The 20,957-nt window shown below is 45.3% G+C and overlaps 1 protein-coding gene across 1 annotated transcript in view; it reads right to left on the minus strand.

Moving 5' to 3' along the window:
* LOC143025572 (uncharacterized) overlaps positions 1 to 20,957 on the minus strand; it is a 213,068-nt gene that overhangs the window by 55,902 nt on the left and 136,209 nt on the right. Inside the window, exon 2 of the mRNA XM_076185456.1 lies at positions 17,226 to 17,432. Within this exon, the coding sequence (XP_076041571.1) occupies positions 17,226 to 17,432 (207 nt within the window). The remainder of the gene's footprint in view (positions 1 to 17,225; positions 17,433 to 20,957) is intronic.

Genomic DNA, 20,957 nt, shown 5'->3' on the forward strand with positions numbered 1-20,957 from the left:
AGGTTTGGTTTGGGTTGAGGTAGGTTTGGTTTGGGTTGAGGTAGGTTTGGTTTGAGTTGAGGTAGGTTTGGTTTGAGTTGAGGTAGGTTTGGTTAGGATGCGGCGGGGTTGGTTTGGGTTGAGGTAGGTTTGGTTAGGATGCGGTTGGGTTGGTTTGGGTTTAGGCAGGTTTGGTTTGGTTATGGTTGGGTTGAGGTTGGGTTTGCGTTGGGATGGTGGCGCTGGAATCCCAGAGGAGCCCGTAAACTTGTCCTGGGGCAAAGAGATGCTGGCTACGGGAGGAGGGCGAGGAGGAACAGAAGAACGGGAAGGAGGAGGAAAAGGAGAAAGGGAAGGAGAAGAAAAAGGAGAAAGGGAGGGGGAGGAAGACGAGGAGGAAACGAGGGGGGGGGGAAGTAGGATAATGGAGGAAGAGGAGGGGAGGAAGGAGAAAAAATGAGCAAGAGGATGAGAGAAAGTAGGAAGAAGAAGAGAAGGAGGAAGCGCGTTGGAAGGCAGCTATTTTAGTATATAATTGTTGGTATAGGTTAAGGGGCAAGTGGTGACGCATGGTAGTAGTGTGGGGGGAGGAAATTGTGCTTAGGGGAAAGCGGCACACTTAAAGAGAGGGTGGTGGTGGCAGTAGTGGTTGTGGTGGCAGTGGTGGTGGTGGTAGTAGTGGTTGTAGTAGTGGTTGTGGTGGTGGAAGTAGTGGTTGTGGTGGTGGAAGTAGTGGTGGAAAAAGTAGTGGTATTGGTAGAAGTAGTGGTGGTGTTAGTACTGTAGTACAGTAGTTGTTGTGCCAGCGGTGGTGGTAATGAAGATAGCAGTAGTAGTGGTAGTGCTGGTGGTGTGATGGGGCCTATGAAACGTGTCTGTGGAAGCAAGATCCTGGCTGTTTTCACTATACAGTTCCACAAGGATGGAGGTAGCTTTAAAAACAGTAGTATAAGTAGTGGTGGAGGTGGAGAAGGTGGTGGAGGTAGAGAGCCACATTAGTGCGTAACGGAATGAGCTGTAATACAGCATTAGATGCAGTGGGTGCATTAAGTCCTCCCCCCGTTGTCACCGTCGCCGACGACGCATTTGGAGGAGACGAGACTACGAAGCTCAACACTTCCGAGAACGGCCCTACCCCGGCACCCCGGCACCTCGGGGCGCGGACGGGAACGACCTCGAGGAAGCGCGAATTCTCACCTATGTGAAGTATCCTACGACCCTGGGGGGGGGGTAGTGGTGGTCGTTATATATTAAGTTCTGGCCGTCGCCATCATATGGCCACATCCGACGCAGCCGTATAGTTTGATCTCGTCATTATCTCAGTTCGCCTCCCCTCCCCCCGACCCCTGCAGTTCGGACACGTGTACTCAACTCCGGCGGACGCCCTAATCTGACCCATGGTTTACCAGACCTAGGCAAATGTATTCTTCGTTGTTGAGCATGTAATACACTTCTATGTACAGTATTCCTACACCACAAGATATTTTTTTTCTTTTTATATCTATACTGATCCAACAATAGCGAAAGACAATTCTTGCACAGTTCCCATCCATCATAGATTCGGATGTCCGCAATAAATCCAGCCTCAGCGATTGTCGAATCTGCAGAGAAATGGCCCGACTTTGCACTTCCTATCGATCCAAGGAGATCCACTATGGATCTAGGACAGGGGTGGGTAACCCTTGACACGCGAAACCAAGATTAAAGAGAGAGAGAGAGAGAGAGAGAGAGAGAGAGAGAGAGAGAGGTAAATATCGAACCTCTTTTTTATGACCAATGATAACGGCACGCTGCTCTGGTCGGCCGATTAAAGCCTTCGTAAGAGTTGATGGGAGGAAGCCCATACTCGTATGTAGCCCTATAATTTCACTCTGTTGCCACCAGAGAATACTTTGTATCAAAGATTTGGCCGATTTCGACATCCACACTTAAAAAGCTTGTCCATCCTGGATATTCCTTTTCACTCCAAATTCACCGTGTGTTTGGATAAAAACCTGACCCTGAAGGAAGTACTGATTACACGTTTTATCCAGTCCATATTTTAGGGGCTTCAATGACACCCCTACGGACCAAATTCACCCAGCTTTCTTTTGCTTCTGGGAACAATTAAACTTAAAAAATCAATCATCACTTTTAACTTTTAATTATCCCTCCGTTCTGCTGGCCACTTTAAACCTCTTTTTTAAAACTTTAAACTATTCGACGCGACATTCTGACCAACGATAGAAGCGCTGGTTATAACATGATGCCTACCACCACCCTTGAAGCTGTAAACACAAGCGCGGAAGCTTCTCTAATACATCCGTTACTGTTACCCCTTGAGCAAGAAGGATGGGTATTTGGTGCAAGGTCACAACATTATCCATAGATCGAATTATAGAACTCCGCTCTCTTTCGGAGGGTAATGGCTGCCGATCGTAGTCCAGCACGTTATCCAAGATCATGGTGAATCACATACACAAGAATTGCTGGTGTAATGGTAAATGCCCCCGGGTCCCATCGCGCTCGCGGCAAGATTAATTTAATACTACAAGCCGTTACTGCTCCCCCTTGAGCAAAGGGATGAGGGCGGAGTGGGGGGGGGGGTAAAAGGTGAACAGCCTCAGACACCGAGATGTGGGCGTGGAAGGGAATTATCATTATGTTTCGGTTCTTAGATATCATATTCGCTGGCACTCTACAACACTTCAAATGACGCCTCTTCACGCCCTCAGAGCCAAGAGTGACGCACCCGCTTCAAATATTTCATTCTGGCTAGTGGCAGGCGATTTTATGTATTATAGGGGGGATGAGGAGTGGCTAGATGTAGTTTCTCGGTCGAGCCCGGGCGAGATCTCAATCAAGACACTATCTTCACGCGTTCTCGACTGAGGTTGATTTGTGTTTGAAGTCGGCTCGAGAAAAGTAACCTGAAGTTTTATTTATTGACACGACAATTTCAAGTCGCAGATGATAAGTAGCTCACATACGAACAAATATATTCATTTATTACTCCTACTGTAACTAGAGCTCGGCTAAATAGCACAGATTCCCTAAAATATGGTGTATGTGAGCGACATATCGTGGAACCAAAAATAACGTATCCCTAGGCCGACGACATTACGTCATCATTTCTTGGTATCGGTGTCGAATCTTCACCGACTTGATGTAGTTGCTTAGAGAAAACGAGTAAAAAAAGATAATAAACTTACCCTCTCTGCACCGGTTTTGCGTCACAATCCTCTTACCTAAGGAAAAAGAAAAAGAAAATATGTATGAAAGAAATCTAACTAAACGGATTACTGAAAAGGATACAGGTAATTTATATCATATTCATAATGGAATCATCTTTCCTGGCTATTACGAAACGAGATCATCTATCACGCTCGTTAGGAAACGTGATGATCATTATGCTTTTCGTATGCTACACCCCTTACACATTCCATCAAACTGGGTATATCAAATATACTTTACTGGCAGTCATTTATCTTTTATATAGAAAATGCCGCATCATCGCTATGTTGTAGACACATTTGATAAATGTCATCACGAAATGTTTCAAACAGATCCTTTAATCTAATTAAATTAATTTTCGGACAAATAACACTATAGGACCCTTTACAAATTTTGCAAACTAGCTGTACATATACTGTACACATTATTGAGCTTCCTCGCTACAAGGTACATGTACATTGTATAGGCAATGGGAAAGTGATTTTACTTCAAAGGGAGGAAACCCATCTGGCTCGACCTTAAACCCCGCGAGGAGTCTAAGAGTACCATCTGGCCACAGACCCAAGTTCAAGAAAGCCATCTGCCACAAACCTTAAAGAGTTAATGAAGGACATAACAATGCCATCTGGGCTACGAATTCAGAAAGATGGCTAAGAGAATCTGGTCTGGATTCAAATAGAAAGGGAACGGGCATATGCCATCTGGTTCAGTTTTCTTTTTCATTAAAATAAAAATTATTTAATATGATGATCATACTAGTATGCTTGAGCATGCACACACACACACTAACACAAACGCTAAATTCTTACCTAACTGCACATAATATATACAGAACAGGAGGAATGGAATGATGGAGAGTAAACTTTGTCAAATTCTTTAATATAATTAATAACACTTTCAGACAGCGGCAATGAAAGTCTTCGTCAACTTTGTCTGTACTGTTTTAGTTTTCGCTTTCTATGTGGACAAATATTTGTATTTCAACATGTGCGTTGCAAACGTGCAAGCAAATGTCAATCAAAATGTGTGCGTGTGTGTGTGTGTGTGTGTGTGTGTGTGTGTGTGTGTGTGTGTGTGTGTGTGTGTGTGATTCAACATGGTCTTGGATCACGTGCTGGACTGGTCGACAATTTTTACCCTCTCGGAAAAGAGTTCAGAGCTCATATACGGATCTATGGGTAACGCTGTGAACTTACACGCAGACACACACTCAACTCCCCGGCCACGAGTTGGAGTAACGACTCGCAGCGTAGCGATACTGAAATTAATTCAGCCCTGGGCGGGATTCGAACCTGGACCGTCGTAGTGGCGGCCGCAAACGCTACCACTGCGCCATCGAGTCGTAGTGTGTGTGTGTGTGTGTGTGTGTGTGTGTGTGTGTGTGTGTGTACACGTAGGTTTTATTCCCTAGTGTTTCCTCAGTCTCATGATTTAATTCTATTTCAACTCTGTACCCTAAATTTGTCATAAACATCGTTATTCTCCACTATGTCTTCTTCGTACTGAAAATTGTGTATACGAATACACTCGCATCTGCAGTTTCCCTCCTCTTTCCTTATGTCTACCGTTTTCTTTGCGCCCCTCTCGTTTTCTTTAAAATTATCCTGAATCGCTCTTCCGTAATATACACATTTGCATCCCCCCGTTCTTATCTTCATTATATTTTCTTCATGCATGTACATCTAATTCTTATTGTCTCGTTCATTGTCGTTTCCTTTAGCTTTGTTTCGAATACATCTTACTTGGACAGCAGTTCATAAAGGATCGAGATGCCTTTTTGTCTCTTCAATTCTTTAGGAACATTTGTTTATAGTTTCGTATCATTTCCTATTGTTACGCTCCGGTTATACAAACAATGAGCTTTGTTCCTATTTTTCATCTTCACTCCGATAGTTTCAGCACCAGTAAACAAGGTTTGCATACGTCTTGACACAATGTAGATTTGTTTATCATTATTTTTCTAACTGACCGATAACATACGGGGTTGGGAGCGGCCTTTGTTCATAGTGGACTCCTAACGGCTGATCGATTGATTTCGTGAAGGAGGAAGACGCGGGAGGGTGGGGGGGTGGGGGTAGGGTGAGGAACCCTTTACAGTCGTCATCCCCTTCTATGAAGAAAAAAATAATCTTGCAACATCTGAGCAAATTAGCTTCGGCCTTGTAAATTAAATAAATATAAGATATAATTAAAATAAATCGAAAATTGAACAAATATAATTCGTTACTATGATGTTCACCACTTCCAACCCCACCACCAGTAACACCACCAACTCTACCACCACCACCATCAGTACTACCACATGCACCACAACTATCACCACCACCACTACCATCTCCACCACCACCACTATCACCACTTCTACCACCACAACTAATACCAGCTCTCCATTCCAGCGATATACGAACGCGCGAGCAAAAAAAAAGGTCCAAATGAACAAAGGCGCCGGCAAGCACGCAGGCAAGCCGACCCACACACACACACTCGACTTTATCTATCTTCCCTATGCGCTCTCTCCCACTCTCCCCCTCTCTCCCTCACACACAAGCTGTTGCTATTAACTACTTCACCATTCTCTCCCTCTCTCTCCCTCACACACAAAGCTGTTGCCATTATCTCATTGACCACCCTCTCCCTCTCCCTCCCCCTCTCTCTCTTTCTCTCTCTTGACAACCTCTCCACGGCTCTCCACGGCACTTTCGGATGCACTTATCCCTTACTCCAACACAACAGCTTCTCCACCATCACCGCGGGACACCCTTGTTTGACCAATGCACCCGGCCCGTCCCACCCGGCTCCTTGTCTCCGTAAACGCCCAACAAACTTATCTCTTGAATGCAGGAAATTCCTCCCAGGTCACCTCCAGTTATCTTCACAAGCACCGTCAGTTTGGTATACGACTTACCCACCACCTACACGCCCCTCGCCATCACTATCGCCCACACCAGCACCTGAGGAACTGCCTGACGCGGAGGAAGACGAAGACGCATTCCATCGCTCGAACAAAGGCCAATAGCACACACGGCAGGATAGCGAAAACGGGTGGTGATGGGCTCGGGGAGTGGGGGTGGGTCGTGACAGAGTGCTCCTGGGGAGAGGATGGAGGACTGTGACATGGTATTGCTGGGAATGATGGTACCAGAGAAGTGTGTAAGTGATGGTGGGGGGGGGGTCATCAGGAAATGGTGCGTGCGGAGAGTTGTTGGAGTCAGGGATGTGGGGGAGGCGAGTGCGGGTAGGGATGTTGGGGGGGTAGTGATGTAGAAGAATGGGTGGAGGGGGGGGAATGAGAAAGTGTGGGGGAAGTAACTAACTTACCCTACGCAGACGACTTTAATTATTCTCTTTTGGCTAATGCCGGGCGACTCTATTCAGCTAAGTGGGGAACCCCCGGCGACTTGAGGCAGGTCCTCACTTTGATGAGGTCGACTGAAGTGCACAAGTGTGACAAGTGAGACCGTCCTTGACAACATAGTAACTGCAGACGAAACCCAGCCTGAGCCCCGAGAAGATTAAGTCTATTTAATAAACAAACCGGTCCCAGCAAACTTCATCCTGGAAATTCTCTCTCATTTCACGTCCCGTTTAATACCGCCTAGTGTCGGCCACTTATTCTTAAAGCTTAACGCAGTTTCTCACTGCGGCTGACAACGTGTCAGATTTCTTCGCCTCCCTGAGGCCTTTGTCACCAAACTTCAATACGGTCCCTTCATGAACCTCACCCACCCGAAGAGAGGGGGGGGGGGAGGTCACCGTATTGATGGGATTAGAGCTCTGAATGCTGTCGCCGGGGCGATTTTATTAAACTAAGCGGGTGTCACACCGCGGGGGGGGATTAAGAGGAGATACGTGACATTTAAGCACGGAATGATATTAAATTGAAATTGGATAACTACCGTCTGTTTATATTACATCACTGGGATGTGAATCAACGCCCTAAAAACCATCAAGTAATGATACAACAGCTTCAACAGCGTAGCATAAATGTTACACTGTCTAAAGACAGACTATCCCATGTTCATGTAATGATACAACAGCTTCAACAGCATAGCATAAATGTTACACTGTCTAACGAAAGATTATTCCATAACCATGCCATGCTATAATAACCTCAACAGCGTAGCATAAATAGATACCTTACACTTGCTAACGCCAGACTATTCCATCCTGTTCAAGGACGGATTGAATAAAATGGGTTCTTGATCAACGAGACATCGTTTCAGGTGCTTCTTCCAGATGAATAAAACCGCCTGGGCAAAATCAACAAACTATGTTCCCATGTTCAAGTGATTATCACATGTCGTGAGAACTCTCGACTGTTAACGAAACAGCGTCTCAAAGCTACGTGGATTTCCTACAGAATAAATGGACCCTATACATACTTAGTACCATACACGCACACACACACCGAAAGCTAAGGGGATAATCACCCGTAATTGGCACTCAGTGTCAATAATCTGCCTGGCACTTCAGAGGTGTTGGTTCGTCACAAACGGGATCAGAGGGACAGGACAGGATGGGAAGGAAAACGGGAAGGGAAGGAAAACGGGGAGGGAGGGAAAACGGAAAGGGAAGGAAAACGGAAAGGAAAGGAAAACGTGATGGGAAGGAAAACGGGAAGTATAGGAAAACGGGACGGGAAGGAAAACGGGAAGAAGGAAAGGAGAAGGGAGGTAAAGGGCCAAAGGAAGAAAAGAGAAAGGAAGAGGATAAGAGTAGAGACGTGGAAGGTAAAGGGATTGGGAGAGGAGAAGGGAAAGGAAAGGGAAGTGGAAGGGAAAAGAAAGTGAAAAACAAGGGAAAGGAAAGTGGAGAGGGAGAGGGAAAGGGAGAGAGGAGAGAGGTAGAGAGTCTGGCAAAGGAGCGCCAAAATTTTGCCCAGAGTGGCAGTCGTGACGAAAGCAATCCTGGCTTTTATTTTATGGCCACCAGCGGCGGCGAAGACGAACTGTTGCTGCTGTCACGTCTTGGCCTGGCAGGTGGGGGGGGGGGGCAACAGGTGTTGTCCGAAAGCAAAAGTGAAGGGACCTGGAACCTGCTTGGTGAAAACAGCCCTGAGCGGGAGAAGGGGGTTGGGGGGGGGAAGCTGGGGAAAGGACAGCAATACAAATCCGAGGGGGCGGAGGGAGAGTTGGGGAGGGGGGGAGGGAATAAGGGAAAGGACGGGGGAGAGGAGGAAGGGGGGGGGGAGAACGGAGGGAGAGTGAAGGACATAGGAGACAAGTTGGTACAAATCTCAGCAAATTGGGAGGGCTTACAATACCCGAATAAATAGGTTTTAAACTAATAAAATGAAGAGATACAATAAGTTGTCTTGTGTTCATTCTCACTGTGGATCTCCAAGAGGTAAGCGCACGCACGCACGCAGACATTGGAGAGGCAATACATGTTGATGATCACGTGGGACAACGCCCATTCACACCCACAGGTGATTAAGCAACAAGAGATACTACACACGCAGTACCTGACATCATACATGCACACATGCGCGCGCAGGCTGCGCGTGCGTATACATCCTGTGGGGGAAAAGTATGTAACCACCACCATCCATTACCACCAGAACCACCCTCTCTGGATCCTTCAATCCTTCAAGCTTTCTCACGGATGCTGCTCCTGCGCAACCACGGAGAGGGGAGAGGGGAGGGGGGAGAGGGGAGACTTAATTGCATCAAACTAAATGAAAACGGCGACACTCAGACGCGGCTCCCCCCCCCCCCGCTTATTGGGTATTGACTGGAAACGCTCCTGGCTGTGTGTGTGTAGGGGGGGGGGGATTCCTACTTAAGGGGATAATTTTAGGGTTTTAAAGGGGGGAGATTGTAACCACAGATTTTCGGACGTAGTGTTGGAATACAGTTTTGTACAATTACAAAGACTCAGTTTCTCTGCTTAATCTACGGAGTTTTCACAATTTCGTAAACTTAACTGATAAATTTCCCAGTCAAACTCACTTGTGAAAGGAGAAGAGGAATTAACATGCTCGCATTCTAACTTATGGTGAAAGGGGTGCCCCCCCTCCCCCAGGACCAGAGGCACGAAGCATAATTTTGAGGAAAAAAAAAAAAAAAAAATCCTCATAAGGGACCAAATGATCGGCCCCTATTCCTTTGCTTTTATAACAAGAACCTTTCACCCAATCTAGTAACCTAGAATAAGATCGTGCATAGTGTCCTAACACCTAGAAACGAAGTCAAGGGCGGAGCTCGAAGAAGTAGTATCAGACCCTAGCGTCGACAACCTCGATACGCGTCAATGATGGCGGTGGTGGTGGGGTGGGGGGGAAGTTCACTACTTCCCTCCATCAACCCATCCCTCTCTACTTAATTAAACAAATCGTCAACTTACCGACATACTAATACAGTTAGTATCTGGAGCGAGATGATTCCCTTTTGCCAGGATTAGAGCCAATAGAGCGTTAGCGATTCATTGCTATGACGGTTACAAATTAAAGTGCAGAGGTAGTTATACAAATATCTGGCGTTATTTAAACCCATCCTTGACTATGCGGTACATTTTTGGTCCTACAGATTGGATATCGATTCACTAGAATCGGTACAGAGGAGAATGACCAAAATTGGCTCAGAAATTTACCTTACGAGGAAAGGCTTTGGCATCTTAATTTACACTCGCTGGAAAGACTAGGTGCGGGGTGATCTAACAGAGGTGTTCAAGTGGATCAAGAGCTTTAACAAAGATGATGCAAACAAGGTCATCATATTAAGACAACAGGGCAGGATTCGTAGTAATGGATTTAAATTGGACAATTTTAGATTTAAGAAGGAAATAGGCAAGAACTGGTTTACCCATAGAGTAGTTAACGAATGAAATAGACTTAGTAATCATGTTTTGAGCACTGAAACTATCATTTAATGGGTAGTTTATGGATGGGGCTAATAGGTGGTGATGAACATGTAACTGCCTGGTGTAGGTCTTATGGTCTCTTGCAGTCTCCTTCATGCTGTGGAGCTTACGCTGGGAGACCCTTAGTTGCGAATCCAGCGCGATTAGTTTATTTCAAACACTCGGGAGATCTTCACTATTATGATGACTTTAGTCCACATTTCTTAAATTCCATTGAATTACAAATGTCCCCCTCCTTCTTCGTGTTTTACTTGTGGGAAACATTAACCTATTTCCAACAACGACGTAATTTATGAATTTCTTTCTGGCTATGGATATGACGTTTTACATAGCTCTGGCGGATGGGGAGAAGGGGAGAAGGGGAGAAGAGGAAAGGGGGAAGGGGAGAAGGGGAAAGGGAGAAGGGAATGGCAAAGAGTCATTGATGAAACTTTAATACTTTTGTTTCAACCTATAAAGCCCCGTCATTAATCAAATATTAAATTTTCTGGGCAGTACCAAACAATGTCATTCAAAATGGAAAGATCTCTGATCCTTTTCGTAGAAGAGTTCGAACGTGGTCATAGTCCACGATCCTATACAACATTGTAATGAATATTTTTAGTAGTAGTAGTGATTTACTTTGTCCTATTATATATATATATATATATATATATATATATATATATATATATATATATATATATATATATATATACATATGTACGACACTGAATGGGTCCCAGTGATTGGAGATACATTTTTTAACAACCACAATGCACTTTAATTCTAAGACATCAAAGGCCGACATGCAGAAATTGAAATGCGGTACTGCCAAGGACTCGAGCCCAGCATCCTCATGACAAGTGCGGTAGTGACTTACCAACTAGGCTATCAAGAGTATATATACATACATACATATATATATATATGTGTGTGTGTGTGTGTGTGTGTGTGTGTGTGTGTGTGTGTGTGTGTGTGTGTGTGTGTGTATCGTTTTGCCTCTTCCTCCTTCCCTTGAGGAACCCCCCTAGCAGATCCTGGAGCTGTCTGGACCCCCAAGACGCGGGAGCCGCGCGGCAGCTGTCGACCTGCGGTTACGAGCGGAATCTGCTCGGCGCGACCTCTCGGTAAGCTGGTCCACCGTCACATCATAGTGCAACGTGACACGTCAACGTATACGTCACATGAGCGCATCGGAGTCCTTGTACTACACAGGACTAGGTTCTCAAGCCTTGCGAAAAGGGTCGCTGGCTCCAACAGGAAGCTTTTCTTTTTGATAAAGTACACACACACACACAGAGAAGGAGAGAGAGAGAGAGAGAAAAGTTTCGGTCGTTTTTGTTTTGAGGCGGTTGCACTTGCCACACGGACACCCTTTCATGCATTGCCAAAAGCGACTACGTCATCAGTTTCCCAACTGTTCTTGTGAATGGTACATTTAGTTACCACCAATGGCGCCTTCCTCCTCCTCTTTTTTTTTTTCTCGTTGGCTTCTTGGTCAGGATTGTTGGAGTCAATTCCAATCCGTATGTGGTCTAATACTTTGAATATTCAACTAATTCTTTCAATTTTTGTTGACAATGAAAAATCTATACAAAAGAGGGACAGATTTGATAAAAATGGGGAGGGAGAGGGAGAGAGGAAGTGGGATAAAAGTTTTTATCTATTGAAACCCAACTAGTATAATAAAAAAAAATATCAAACAAGATTACCGATATACATTGTTCACAAATTCTACATTCTCTTTTTATTACTCTTAACTCTTTACGCATCCCCTTTCCACTTCCCTTAACACTTTCACTTTTTGACGCATTTCCTCCTCCCCCCCTACTCTCGCCTCGCTGTCGAAACCCCGCCGTCATCACTACCCACATCATCATGGCCCTCCGCCTCCGCCATCTCTCGGTTCTCATCATTTGGGGGAACAGTCCCGGTCCCTCTCCGAGTCTCATGGATTCATCATCATCACTCCCATGATCACGATCCTCGACGGTGGTATTTCAGCACTTCAAAGAGACATACATATTGACAGAATGACTGGCTGGCAGAAAGGGAATGGTGTGTGTGTGTGTGTGTGTGTGTGTGTGTGTGTGTGTGTGTGTGTGTGTGTGTGTGTGTGTGTGTGTGCGTATGTATGAGACAGAGAGAGAGGGGAGAGGGAGGGAGTGGGAAAGGTGGAGGGGGAGAAGGGGAGGAGGAGAGTAGGAGAGGGAGATGGGGAGGGGAATGGAGAGGGAGACAGCGAGCACTGAGTGTGCGTGTGAATACAAGAGTGGCAAATGAGTGTGATTTAGTACGAGTGAATGAGTGTGAGAACGAATGAGATGAGCCAGCAGCGCGGAACTGGGAGCCATCTAGCGTCTCTTGTGAGAGTGCAAGATAAAGTGCAACTTGCAAGCGAGCGCGATTGAGCTTGGGCGCGCACGCACGCACGCGCGCGCATGTATTTACCTATATGTAATATACAACGAAAAGGTGCAATCGGTCTCAATCATTGGTCAAACTTGACTTCAAATTCATTTCTGTTGTTCGACTGAACCATGTTTTCATCCTGGGTGTATTGTGTGTGCGTGCGTTGTGTGTGTGTGTGTGTGTGTGTGTGTGTGTGTGTGTGTGTGTGTGTGTGTGTGTGCGTGTGTGTGTGTGAGCGCGAAAACATTAGCGAGCCTTCCATTGTTCCAGCCCAACTTAGTACAATAAGCCAAAACAGTGCTGTATATTTTCAACATATTTCGTCACTGTTGCGGCGTCTGGCATCTGCCTCTCGTTGCCAATAGGGAAAGCAATTGGGGAATTCTATTTTCCGATCTAAAACAAACGAATTTTTCAGTCCAGCAACGGGTGCGGTAGACCAAACCGGATCCAAACTGCTCAGCTACGATGATACAAAGTGAACAGTGTCCAAAGGTTTTATTTTTCCACAACCAAAGCTCGACATATGATTTCTTTCTGCAATTTGCGATATAATTTCAAACAGCGCCTGCTCTTATAATACACCTACACTAACAGTATTTCTTCGCTGACACCAACTTGAAAGAAACGACTCCTAACATTTTAATTCCTTCTTCTCTTGCTCTATCACAACACTACCCCTCTCTCACATCCTCCCTCCCCAACATGCATCTACAACATTGCCTCTTCTCCCTCTCCTACCTATTCTAAGGCAATACCCTCCACTACCAACCACACGCATCTGCAAAGCCTTTGGTGGTCTCCCTCTCCTTCCTTCCTTCCACCCTCTTCGCAGTCGGTTACAATCAGCGTCCCGCCAGGCCCCGCCCCCGAAAGCATCATCGTGTCTGTTGCATCCACCACTCACATCCACTGAAACATGTTACCGCTTCGGCAAGAAATTAATTCATCTTTGCATCTTCTTCACTTTCCCCGTGATTGCTTATAGTGAGACAAGTGTTCTTTCAAAGCTGCGCCTCATTACTCGCATTGGAAGTGTCGAAATGGATGGATGGGTGGGTGTACAAGACGGTAGGCTAGAGGAAAGTACTTTTCTTTTTTTGCATGCCCTACAAACATTGGGTGATATCCAATGCCAGCAAAACTACCTAAAGGTCTACCATGACACTAATATTGCAGCACACAATATAAGGAAAGATTATCGTAAATCTTTAAAATCTTAATGAGAAATGGTGGTGGTTCTGGTAGTGGTGGTGAAGGTAGAGGTAGTGGTGGAGGTAGAAATGGTGGTGGAGGTAGTGATGGTGTTAATGGTGGTCGTCGCTGTAGTGGTGGTGATGGTGGTGGTGCAAGGCATCAAGCAGGGGGAAGGGAACAAACAAATGAACCAAATGAACGTCGACAATCGACCTCCGGTGGATCTGTCCTCGGTATCACAGCACCGAGCGCGACTGTACGGCTGCAATCAACGCTCATATTCTGGTACACACAAATTAAGCCTTGGTCTCCCTTTTCAAAACGATGACGTATACATATAAATTCATTTATGTTTAGAGTGTTGCCAGTCTCCTTTCCTGATTACAAGTCTGCCAACACTTAGTGTTGTAAATCTCATCTGGAATCTATCGGTTTCTTGGACTGTCCTTGCCTCCCCCCACTTTCTTTTCATCCTAGCCCTCTCATGTCACATACTCGTATTCTCACCCAAGATAGACCACCTATGCTTCGATCTTGCTCTCACCTATCCACCCCACCTGTGAAAAAACAAAGTGCATGTCCTTCTTGCATGGAACATCAAATGTGGCGATTACTGCTGCACCGAGCCTCTCTTGGTTACCATAGCAACGTCGCGTTCCCGCGTCGCGCGGGAAAACTGCTATATCCCCTTCCTTCATCTCCCTCATTTGCCGTCTCTTGTTTCTGTCTCTTCCTGTTCCTCAGTTTCTGTCTCTCGGCGCGAAGTATTGAAAAAGATGACAGATAAAACGGCACAGAGCGAAAAGAGATGAAGAGATTGTCTAACATCAAAGTACGTTGTTCAAGGTTGGTCATCTTTAATATGGTGGTATCTTTGTTCAGACAAACGTCAGGAAGTCTTTCGGCCCTTGTACCGACGGAAGCAGTAGGTAGTTCCACATCATTACAGGAAAAATAATCATCTTCCTTCATATCAACGGACCGCTCCACAACCCCAAAAATATCAATCATTTTGGTGATAAAGAAGTAGTAAATGAATAAGACAAGGAAATACCAATACCAGTAGTATTAATAATTTAGATTTAAGGAAATAAGCAAAAACTGGTTTATCAATAGAGTGATTAACATATGGAACACACCTAGTAACCATATAGTGAGCGCTGAAACTATTAGTAGTTTTAAGAAAAGGTTAGATAACTTTATGGATGGGAATATCTGGTGGAATGAGCAAAGAACTACCTGGTGTATGCCTTATGGTCTCTTGCAGTCTCTTTCGTTCTTATATTCTTGGGTTCTTATGAATACATAAAGGTTTGGTCCTTGAGCCAAGTCGCATATACCCCTTAATACGGTGACGTCACACATTTCTGTCTCGGCTGAAGCCACACGACTTTATTCAGTTGCGTTTCGGACTTCGTCCAAAATGGGGTTTCGATCCAGTCCACTCCCTTGGCGTAATAAAATAGCCTTTCATAACGGTCACTTTAGCATCTAACTGCTTCCAGGAGACTTTATTCAGGCGTGGGAAAACCCTCCATCATCCGCTCATCCCACTCCATCCGTAGCGAAGATATTAATTAATGTGGTTAGACAAAGACTGTTGTTTTCTTGAATAGCAACGCAGCTGGATTTTAGTTCAAGAATTTTTCAATCCTGGAATTCGTTAGCTCAGCTGAATCATGTCAACCAAAAATATCTTTACAAAACCTACCAAAGCGAGTCGTGTCGATCTTAGTCAGGAACTCAAATTTCAATCGACTCAACCTGAGTGATACATGTTACGATAGTTACAAATTCGTATAAGTTTCATTCCTCTTTAAGATTCACAATCCATTTATATGATTCATTCATAAGCATCTAACCAGTAATCTACTACTTATTCTGTATCCGGCATTACCATAGACCATGAAACCTCGTTACGGTGCTATTTCTCATTATTTGATTCTAATTACGGCTATGAAAACATCGACGGCTGCAACGGAGACTTCACCCGCAGTGACGGTTATTCGTCCCGACTCGAACGCCGACATCAACTTTTTAATAAATTCGCTTCCAAATCAAACTTGCCAGTAAAAGTAAACACACCCAATGAAAGTATCCAACAATGCGGAATTGGATTTGGCAAACTTTGTACTGACATTCAACAGTTTATAAAACTCTCCAGTTTAATTAAATCAGCTTCCAAGCGTCGGTGTTTTGGTCTGTTCATTGTGACACAATTCTATTCGGCTGGGAGAGGTCCATTTATCCACTAAAGATTTTCGTCCTTTCCAAGTTCGGTGGTTAGTTTAATTACTTTGTCCTCTATCCATCCTTACAGAGGACTTTTGTTGTTAAAGTTGATAAATCTCGATAATCTCTTCACGAATGTCGTCTTCCACAAGTATTCGGATTTAACGACAAACTATTTCACTAAAGTGAATTTAGCGGCCGTTTAACTGTCGCTGGGCGGCAACGAATTTTAGACCCTTTCCGTTCCCAAGGGTAGATAGGAACAGTTGTGGGAACCAGAGGAGTTATCATACTAGGCTATTTTCCCTCCTACTGATGGAGCAGCCTACAGCTTCAGGGAATGAATTTGATAGGCTGGAGGAAGATAGTTTTCTTCCAGCAAATCAAATGACATTCACGGTAGAAAAAGTTCTGGAGGTGGGCTGTACCGCCGATTAATTGGAGGTTGGCGGAAAAATATCCCAAAGTGATAAACCCTGAGCGAGAACGACAATCCATCTACAAGTACTGATGGACAATTATGTTTACTGTTACGAAGTTCCCTTCTCAGAGAGGGTAAGTTGGTGCCTCTTATTGGAGTTCTTGAAGCTAGGGTTTTAATTCAATAGGAGGCTTTTCCTACGAACTCTCCTCCTCGCCTGGCAGCATCGAACCGTCTCCAGTCCGTGATGGTGGTGGTTGTGATGAGAGACAGAAAGAGAAAGAAAAAGAGCGAGATAAAGGACGAGAAAAGGGGAGACAGAGAAAGAAACGGAGAAAAAGGGAATGAGGAAGGGACGGAGGGACGGAGGGAGGAAGAGATAGAAAGAGAAAGGGAAAGGCGGAGGGTGAGGAAAAAACAACCCCGGACTCCGAAGCACGCACGACATGGGTTGAGGCGGGAGTGGGGGTATCCCATGACTCTTCCAGACACTCAAAGGCGAAGAAGACGCGTCCATTCGATTAAGCGCGAGCCCTGCTCCAGGCTAGAATCCGCCCGAGGAGAAGAATCATCCACACGCAACGATTCACAGACGGGAAATTACAATGTGATGGGACGTAAGTAAGGACTGGAAAAGGGTTGGGGGGGGGGGGGAAGAGGGGAAGTCCGTCTGTGAGGTCAGATCGATGGCACCTCGTAAGAATGACTTTGGTCGGGTCGTTACTCACCGAATGATTCACAAAACCCATGACGTCAGTGACCCAGAGAAGATCGTCGCCTTGCCAAAATGTCTCGCACGTGTTTTGTATACATACATGATGCATTTATGTATGTATGCATGTCTGTATACATGTATACAGACACACAGGTAGAAACAGAAACCAGATGAATTAAAAAAAAATGAAAAAATAAGGTTCGCTGTCTTTACCTTTTTCGTCTTGGGTTGCCTCTGCAGGTTACTCCTGCCGTTGATAATGACAGCTTCACCCTCGAAGACGATGCCTGATGGGGGTGGCAGGACGCCCGGCCTCGGGGCGTCCAGGTAGTCGAGGCCAGGGTCGTCCAGGTCGTCGGCATCGCTGGATTCATTGCAGCCCTCCCAGCCGGGCATGATGACATAGCCGGAGTCCAGCCGCTGAAAGAAAACGGACAACAAGCATTAGTAACGAATCTGCAACATAGACCGTTCGTCGCACAAACCGTATGACTATGATCCTTGTGTCTTTGCAAAGGTTACTCTCGTGTGTGTGTGTGTGTGTGTGTGTGTGTGTGTGTGTGTGTGTGTGTGTGTGTGTGTGTGTGTGTAATTCACCATGGTCTTTGGATCACGTGTTGGACTCGTGATCGACAGCTATTTCCCTCCCGGAAGAGAGCTCAGAGCTCGTATGACTGATGTACGGGTAATGCTGTGACCCTACACGCACACACACAACTCCCTGCCCATGAGAGTTGGAGTAACGACTCGAAGCGCAGCGATGCTGAAATTATTTCAGCCCTGGGCAGGATTTGAACCCGGACCGCCATAATGACAGTCTGAGACTCTACCAACCGCGCCACAGAGTCGTGTGTGTGTGTGTGTTTCTTTAGCTCTCCAAAGAACACTCAACGCTAGATCAAATCACTAAATATCCAACTCCCACTAATTTCTAGTTTGTGGACCCAACTCTCTGACCACCCCTCCCAAAAGTGCCCAAAGCTGAGAACAGACATCCCAATAAAATCTACTTAAAGGTTTGTTGATCCGGCTAACGTCATGCGATCTTAGTTGGACTTAACCCATTCAACTCCGATGACAAGATGTCTTGTCATTTGGTCAAATAAAACAAAAAATCATAATAAAACAACAAAATGTTTGATGATCAAACAGCACCAGAAAAATATGACGTCGTCAGTCCTCCTTCGAGGAGGACTGATGACGTCATATTTTTCTGGTGCTGTTTGATCATCAAACATTTTGTTGTTTTATTATGATTTTTTGTTTTATTTGACCAAATGACAAGACATCTTGTCATCGGAGTTGAATGGGTTAATAGAAAGTCCCTCCTCTTGTAAATTAAACCAATGAAAAACATGTTGCTCACTTGAAGGAGTTTTTCGTTTTACGCCTGCTGATCTTAATCCACTTATATTCACTGACACACAATGAGAGAGAGAGAGAGAGAGAGAGAGAGAGAGTTGATGAACTCGACAGCTGTCAAAAACTGGGGCGTTCTCTGGCACCCTAATCAATGTGCTTCGAAGCCAATCAATGTGATTCGAAGACAACACCCCTCCTCCTCCTCCTCCTCCTCCTCCCGAGAGACGCGTTCAATCAATCCTTTCTTTCGTTACATGACAAAGTCAAAGCACCCCCTGTTCACAAGCCCCCCTAAAGAGAAAAGAGAAAAAATATATAAACATATAAATAAACTTAAAAAAATCTGATCAAGAAAGAGCGGCTGCAGTAAGTACATGGTATAACACACACACACACGCATACACACACACAAATTTATATATCTTTAGAATTAAATACAAACATATCAAAAGACCTCTCCCCTAATAAGGGTTGGCCAGCACACGCCCACTACAATAAAACTTGTTTCAAGCGCCTCCCACCTCAGAATCTCATGAACAGTTGGACCCGATGTTAGAGAAGCTGGCAAACCCCCACCGATTCATCATAACTAAAGCTCAAACTTTCAGACCTGCCGGGACTCGAACTCTGATCGCTGAATTAACGGTCCATCACTGCAACGTTGGGCCGTGCACAGCTGTGTGTGTGTGTGTGTGTGTGTGTGTGTGTGTGTGTGTGTGTGTGTGTGTGTGTGTGTGTGTGTGCATGTGTGTGAGTGTGCATATGTGTGTGCATGTATGTGTGCATGTATGTGTACATGTGTGTGTGCATGTATGTGTACATGTGTGTGCGCATGTATGTGTATATGTATGTGAACATGTGTGTGCATGTGTGCACGCGCGCATGTACGTGTGTGTGTGCGCGCGCTTATCTTTACGTCCCCTAACTCGTATCTATCTTAACCTCTTTATCACTCCACCACCACATTTCCTTCCAGTTCCTTGTTGACAATTCCACCTCTCCTTCGTGCAATCCTTTACTCCCCAAGTAGTTCTTCATTCTCGTAATCGAATTCCTTTCGACCCTTTCTCTGTGCATTTTCTTCAATTTATACTTCACAAATTCTGTTTACCGGCAGACTTCCTCCATTCTCTCAATTTGCTTCGAGCATACTCAAGGCTGTGTTCAACCTTCCCACACACAAATCTCGTTTACTTCTTGCATCAAACACACACGCAAAGAATAACCCAGCCCGCTTCTTCTATGACGTCATGTCGGCGACGCCAAAAGGGACTAAACAAGTGAAGGGCGGTTGCGTAGCTAGCCTCCCCCCTCCCCTCCCCTCCACCTCTCGCAATCTCGACCAACTGTCACACGCACTAAGACCCTTTCATCGTTCATTTACTCAACAGGAACCCACCCCCTCCCTCTTTCCCTCTCTTTCGTTCTCGTGTCCCTTCTCTCCCAAAATCTTCATCCCTTCTCCCTCCCACTTTCTCTCGTTCTCTTTCCTCCCCCCTCTCCCGCTCTCTTTCCTCCCCCCTTTCTCGCTCACTTTCCTCTCCCCGCCCTCGCTCTCTTTCCTCCCCCTTTTCTCTCCCCGCCCTCGCTCTCTTTCCTCCCCCTCTCTCGCTCTTTTTCCTCCCACCTCTCTCGCTCTCTTTCCTCCCCCCACACTCTCTAATTTCTCCCTCTCTTTCCCACTCCCTCTCCTCTGTCTCCTTCCCCCCATGAATTGTAATGCTAATGTTAAGTGTTCCTGCAACTGTTGTTGGAGGCTGTTTATGCGATAACATTAATCAGAGTTGTAGCCATTACAGTAAGTCTTCCATTGTATGCATTCCCACAAGGCCTAGTGAGAGAGTATGGCATTAATATTGTTATATTTCTATTTATTTCCTTGTATATTTTTGACTCCAGTCAGATGGTTTTTTACTCAAAAGAAACGCACTTTACCCGAAAGTAATCAAAGTTAAATAGATTCAACATTTCATCAGGTGAAAAAATTCCCACTCTCGGAGAAAGAAAACGGGTGAAGAAGAGTTAACCGTATATTTCGACCATTCTTTGTGGTCCTCTTCAGCGAACCACAGAGCGTGGTCGAAATATACGGTTAATTCTATTCAATTCTATTCTTCGTCCGTTTAATTTTTCCAAGAGTGTGAATTTTTTCATCTTACCTATGTGTCATGACACAGTCCCTCTCCGATTTCATTAGGTATTAATTTTAGTTTTAGTATGATATATTTTTAGCTTGGATGCTCGCTGGCCGACCGGTTTAGAGCGTCGCTACTTGCGGTGGTGGTCGGGATGAGGGTGGTTCGAACCCTGCCGCCAGCAAGATGGACCAAATGCCACAAGGGCTTCTGTAAGGGGCACCGTCTTGGCCTCCTGATAGGGGGAGTTCGTGACGTTAAACCGAATCATAATTTTTCACACACACACACCCCCGGGGGAGCGGGGTGGTTGAGCGGACGAGTGCGACATCGGGTTCGAGTCCCACTAAGATTCAACGTGTGATGGCAGCAAGGAAATGTGGTCTTAAATCCAACGGCTATCATGCCTAGCTACCTCGATGTGCGTGTAATAACAAATAAATAAATA

This window comes from Oratosquilla oratoria, chromosome 5 (assembly GCF_046742065.1).
Source record: "Oratosquilla oratoria isolate Oo_2021 chromosome 5, ASM4674206v1, whole genome shotgun sequence".
Taxonomy (NCBI): domain Eukaryota; kingdom Metazoa; phylum Arthropoda; class Malacostraca; order Stomatopoda; family Squillidae; genus Oratosquilla; species Oratosquilla oratoria.